Here is a 5,903-nt window from a genome sequence, read left to right on the forward strand (position 1 = left end):
CTGTTTAACACCTACTCTATATATTTTTGAGAGGGTTTGGTACAGTAGCATTCAACCAAGCATTTCTTCCAATAAAAATAGAATATATCTACAAATACATGCTTGAGAACTCACAAAAATTATTCTAGTTCAGACATGCAGCGGTCTTACTCAGCTTGGGGCCCTGGGTAGTTGGGACCCCCATTTCCCCCTCTGTTTCCCCCCAATGTTGTGTACATATGTGTTTTTGGGAAGTGTGTACTGTAATTAGCAAGTCATCCTAATGAGGGCCTCTGTGGGAGCAGCTGGTCCAAAACAGAGGAATGATAATGAATAGACACCCCGACATGAAGACCTGAGCTACACACAGCAACACAGCTGGTACACAACGGAGCCAGTATAGTAAACACACACACACACACGCACACGCACACGCACACGCACACACACACACACACACACACACACACACACACACACACACACACACACACACACACACACACACACACAATGATGATCATATTGAGAAAAAAAAATCATCAAAGTCTTGCTTTTAAGGATTGTGCCTCATTACAATGCAGAAAAAAACAGGCTAAAACTAAATTTACTAAATTATTTTGGTCTTTCGGAGAGGGGAGTTTTGGTATACTCAGTGTCTAGTTAGTTTCAACAGCAATAAGTCTTCTTGGGTTGTAAAATGACACTGACTGATGACTGATTAACAGCAGTATCTCTCTGCAGGAGCTCATTCTACTCTAGAAATGTGGCGTCACCTTGTGGTGCTTTTGACTTCCTGCTCCATTTGAACAGAAAGACAATTTATAAAACACCTGAGACATCCCCCTTATAAATGTTTTTATTGAGTATGTGGCTTTGATTAGAATACATGATGTACATGGTGAAAATTAAACCTTGTGACCATAAATCCTCATTTATGTTCTTATTTTGGATTATTTTCTTAGAATATCCTTGTTTTAATTTATAAAAAACATAAAAGTGGTTCATCTACTCATTCATACATTTCTCCCATGGAGGATGTATAATAATAATAATGGGGATATTCTTTCAGTTTTGAGTTTTTCATATTCACAGCTAGCTTGTTCACATCATGTATGCTGTATAATCATTCATTCAATCACATTCTGCAATACAAACAAATTATATAAAGCTAGTGAAAGCATTGAGGAACATGAACATACCTAAATCAAACAAAGTGAAAAAAAAATACAAGTGGAGACAGAAAAATGGCACAGAACCAAAAGTTAGTCTACTGCACATACAAATGATCTGTAAGGCAAAAGTGACTTGAGAAGACATCCAAAGTGTTTTGTACATACAGGTCCAGGAATTAGAGTTAGCACTGACATATGAATCATACACACAAAATATTCCAGTTTCTCTGTCTTGTCTCTATACCAAATTATTTATTATTAATTGTCATTCATATGTTTTGCCTGAATGCTGAGCAATCTAGTAGCCATTTTTATGTCTCTGGCGATTAAGAAAAGCTGATCAAACTGAAACTCTAATCATCTAAACCAAGGGAAATACGACAGACTACATTCAGACAGCTTGGACCTTGATGGAGCGAATGAACAGATTTTACCTGGACAAAGACGGTCTCTTATATCTAATACACACATGGAATAGAGTATTCCCTTCAAAGCACACAAACAATTCAGTGAAGTGGCAGGAAGAATCTCTCTGCTAAACTTTGACTTATGGGGAAATCTGTCCAACAGTATTTCAGTCATTCAAAATGAAAATAAAATGGATAAAAAGATGTTCACTTGCTTATCTGAGTTCCAATCCATAAAAACAATAAACAAAAAGAACACATAGTTCATTGAACAGAGGCCAAGGTTGAGAGTCGAGTAGGAGGATGACCTGTTGCTGTCTTTTGTCTCTGTAAGGTGAGTTCAAGTGTTTGTTTTATTTGAGGTTTTTAATCTGTTGGTTTGTGTTGTGGATCTTGAGATCCATCTTGTCCACTTTATTCAGCAGAGAATCAAGGGAGACGTCCTGGTTGTCAATCTCAGACTGGAGACCAAGACCAAGGTTCTTCAGTCTGCTCAAACCATCGCACATCTCATCTACAGGAGGTCATTCAAAAGGGACATCAATTAAACTGTGGATTGGTAGATAATACTTAAAGGGAACTGTTTTTTGTTTTTTTACCTCATACATAATATAACATAATATTTTACACCTAACTCAGATTGTTAAGTTCATTGCTATTTTAGATTAACCAATGGATATTTTATGGTTATACTTTTGGAAGAACAAAACATGTCATTGTAATGGTGTCTTGATACAAGGGAAATAGATGAAAAATGAAATAGACAGAATAGAATTATCATGTAAACATTATCAAAAGCTTTGACGTCATCCCCTTGTGCCTCTTCTTGTGACTGCACTTTATAAAACTGTGTATTACTGTTTATTATAATCAAGTAAAAATAAAAGGAGATTCAAACAGAAATGTTTCTTTACCTAAATTATTGTCGAGGGTCTGGTGAGCCTCCCTGAGGTGTTTGTTCTGAGGGTATCCATTCTGTCTCGATGAGCTGTCATCTACTGATGCAGCAGCTCCAAATCCTGGAACACAGAAATCAGAAATGGTGGCAGCCAGCTTGTGGTATGGTTATGGCATGCTTAGGTTCTTGTGAAAACTCTTACCTCCTGTATCCAACTTTCTTAGGTTGGGGTGGCTGGCTTGGTACTTATCTTCATGTTCTTTGCTGCTGGACAAGGCGGTCTGTAATCTGAGAAAGTCAGATAAGCATTATTTGACCCTTTGGTGAAGGACAAAGATGAGAGGCTGGAAATGGCAAAAGCACAAATTTTATGGTAGCATTACTCAACTATGAGTAATCGTTATAAAGGCTTTGTTGTAAAATCTGATCTCAACATAGAAAGGATGTATGTGTGCGAAGACCTGGTGCTAAAGGTAATAGATCAAGAAAGAAGATATTAAACTTGTCTAACAGTGTCTGTCTGGTTGTAACTTACTCTTCATAAGACTTCCTCACACTGTAGGTAAGAGGTGACCCTTACAACACAAAGAAATATACCAATATCATGGGTATACTAAAAGGAATAGAGAGACTATAAAATATCTGCCGGCAGAGGTGAGCTGAGCTGGTACTCTGAGAGTTGTGTCCATCATAATTCACACAGCCTGCTACATAACGGACTGTCCAAAAAAAGGTTTGGGGTGGAAAATACTGCCCATCTCTCTAAACTTGGGTGTGTACATCTGAGCCTAAGGCCTTTCGGTTTTTGACCGAACATATTGAGTAAAGTAGAACCAAAGAATATCTGAGCAGGTGGTGTAAGGAGGAGGCTGTTAAATTTACCTTGTACAAGTGATGAAAATGATGGATTATAACAGAATTGACTAATTTGAGATGATTAAAGGGGTGCAAGTAAAGGACAGAAGCAAATATAAGACATAAAAAACTAAAAAAAAACTAAACCCCTTAACTGTCCCATGTGGCAGCCCCCTCACTCTGACATCCCTTCATACATTAATGTACGTGTATAGGTTTGTTTGTGATAGGAGTGAAAATAATTCTCCGAGAGGGTTTAATTAAGTATGCCTACTACTATACCCTAATACTGAAGATCATAAAGTGCATTTACAAGGTCCCACCTGTCATCACACATGTATTGAATCAGGAAGTGTTTTAAAGAGTTCGGTCTAGACCTGCTCTATTTGAAAAGTGTCCTGAGATAACTTCTGTTATGAATTGGCGCTATACAAATAAAATTGAATTGAACTGAATTGAATTGAAGATGGAGTCGTACACGTATTTGATCAATGACACGCACATGGGGCACTCGAGAATGAAAGACATAGGGCATTTCACACTGCGCTTAGCCCGGGCTAAAAGCTTTCTTAGTACCTTCTTAGCACCAGGCTAAGGGAGCTGTTAGCCTCGGACTAAGAAAGCTTTCACACTGGCACAATCCTGAAACATTCTAAAGTGGACTAAACCTGAGTTTAGCCTGGGGCTTGCTACTCCTGAGTACGGTGAGCCCCAAGTTTGCAGAGCTATCCCCTGAAAAACACCTAAACACAGGGCTAAAATGTGCCAGTGTGAAACAGAGCAAAAGTAAACAGAATGTAAACATTAGTCACATGTGAGGGCTAGCAGATGTGTAGTGTGAACTGTATAGCCCTGTGCTTAGGTTAACTGTGGGTTAACAATGTGTGTATTTGAAAGCAGTTAAGGTATCCCCGGGTCAACTCTTATATACAGTGGGAAAAGCCCTATGGTACTATTATGTCTTCAGACTCATGACATCTGAATAAAATTTGGACCTAACAGAAATGATCTTCATTCAGAGATTATAGGCAGAGTGTCAGAGAGAGAGGGTCAAAGTTATGATTGCCTACTCGCCTGAAAATGTAAGAAACTGACCGTGTTGTTTATTTACGTTATGTGTTGACAAAATTATATGTTTTGACTGAATTATGTAAAGTTATTTCCCATATTTGTACTGTGACATTTAAGTCAATAAACTAACTAACTAGTACTGAATCGTACCTGTCGGTGGCCTGGTAGGCCTTTGGCTGCTCAGGTGGTGGCTTTGTCTCTGGTTTGCCCTTGAAGTAATTGACAAGGCCGCCCCACACACTCTTGATACTGGTAATGTGCTTCTGGCTGGTCTTAAGGTCCTGATCCATGTTGTCCAACATCTTGTCTGTCCTCTTCAGGACCTCACCCTGTCGCACCAGCTCCTAGAGAGACAAAGACAAGAGAAAAATAGATCGATAGACAGATAGATCGATTGGTAGATAGATAGAGTCTGCGAGAGGAGATGCTGAAGGTAAGAAGGTAAAGCTGATTAGTTTGACATACCTCTGCAGTTTCCACCCCCATCTTCTCGGATTCATAGATGAGGCCGAGGGAACGGTGACTGCTGTCCACAGCAGACTGAGCTGTACGCATCACTTCTTGCTGGAGGTACCTCTGCCTCTTCTCCGCTTCACTCATCCCACTATCAAACCCGTCATCGTCATCAAACCCCCTACTTTTAGGCTTAAAATCTTCCTCATCATCATCATCTGCAAACGGGTTGTGGGATTTAGGGTAGGCCATCTGTGGAGCAGAAACACAGAATTACCTTTCTTTGTTTCATATAATTACAAATGAAAAAAGATATTTTCCCACATTATAACTTATATTACTGGAGACTTGCATTTATCAGCTTGTCACATTTCACACACTTTCTGGTTACTACTCAACTGATAGATACAGAATACATTATGAACACAATGCTTTGTTGTATCCCTACAATAAACAACTTTAAGAATTAAGTGATAAATAGAAATGATTGTTTGGTACGCTAACCTTAAGAGAAATGCATTGACCCTTATCTTTAGATCGATAGCTTCATCGAGTTAGCTACAACTTCCACACAGTAAAAACAATGAACAGAGTCGGTTAAGATGTTTCCTTCATCATCATCATAATCATCTGGTAAAATATTAACACAAAGTAAAGTGCATTGTTGCGATGTAGCACCAACCAGCGTTATATTTCAACTGTTAAAGCTAGTTAAGTAAGCTAAAGGGTGTTGGCTAGCAACAGCTGGGTGTTTAACAAGGATCGGCATCAAACCAAATAACCACACCCAGACGAGAAGAATATTGACATTTTCTTCCCGTAGAACAGACGGTATATAAAAATGAACCAGTAAAGATCAATTGGACGGACAAACCTTTGACCGTCGGCGGTGTGGTCGACGTTGTTGTTGCTCTATCAGCTGACTGTTAGCAGCACAACGCTTCCGGTTACGTCTGGTGACGTTGCTGCGTCGTGACGGTTAATCGTGCGCAACAAAAACGCATCTGGTGATAGGGAAGTAATTTATTAAAGAAAAGCTCTTAAATAGGACAACAGGCGACGAAT

General features: G+C 39.1%; 1 protein-coding gene across 1 annotated transcript; it reads right to left on the reverse strand.

Annotated features, from left to right (window-relative positions):
- Nucleotides 1-823: 823 nt before the first annotated feature.
- Nucleotides 824-5,826, reverse strand: snap29 (synaptosome associated protein 29). Its single transcript, XM_051421757.1, has 6 exons — nucleotides 5,713-5,826; nucleotides 4,851-5,090; nucleotides 4,536-4,729; nucleotides 2,662-2,747; nucleotides 2,476-2,580; nucleotides 824-2,075 (listed from the first exon to the last, which is right to left on the reverse strand). The coding sequence occupies exons 2-6, from the start codon at nucleotides 5,088-5,090 to the stop codon at nucleotides 1,915-1,917; spliced, it is 786 nt and encodes a 261-aa protein (XP_051277717.1). The 5' UTR covers nucleotides 5,713-5,826; the 3' UTR covers nucleotides 824-1,914.
- Nucleotides 5,827-5,903: the final 77 nt, after the last annotated feature.

Source organism: Dicentrarchus labrax, unplaced genomic scaffold (genome assembly GCF_905237075.1).
Source record: "Dicentrarchus labrax unplaced genomic scaffold, dlabrax2021, whole genome shotgun sequence".
In the NCBI taxonomy this organism is placed as follows: Eukaryota; Metazoa; Chordata; class Actinopteri; family Moronidae; genus Dicentrarchus; species Dicentrarchus labrax.

Bases quoted from the DNA above. Each gene is read 5' to 3' on its own strand.
- snap29 (XM_051421757.1), bottom strand. From the start codon at position 5,090: ATGGCCTACCCTAAATCCCACAACCCGTTTGCAGATGATGATGATGAG. The intron at 4,730-4,850 runs GTATGTCAAACT...TTGTCTCTCTAG, and splicing joins TGGGGGTGGAAACTGCAGAG to GAGCTGGTGCGACAGGGTGA. The intron at 2,748-4,535 runs GTACGATTCAGT...TGACTTTCTCAG, and splicing joins GCCTACCAGGCCACCGACAG to ATTACAGACCGCCTTGTCCA.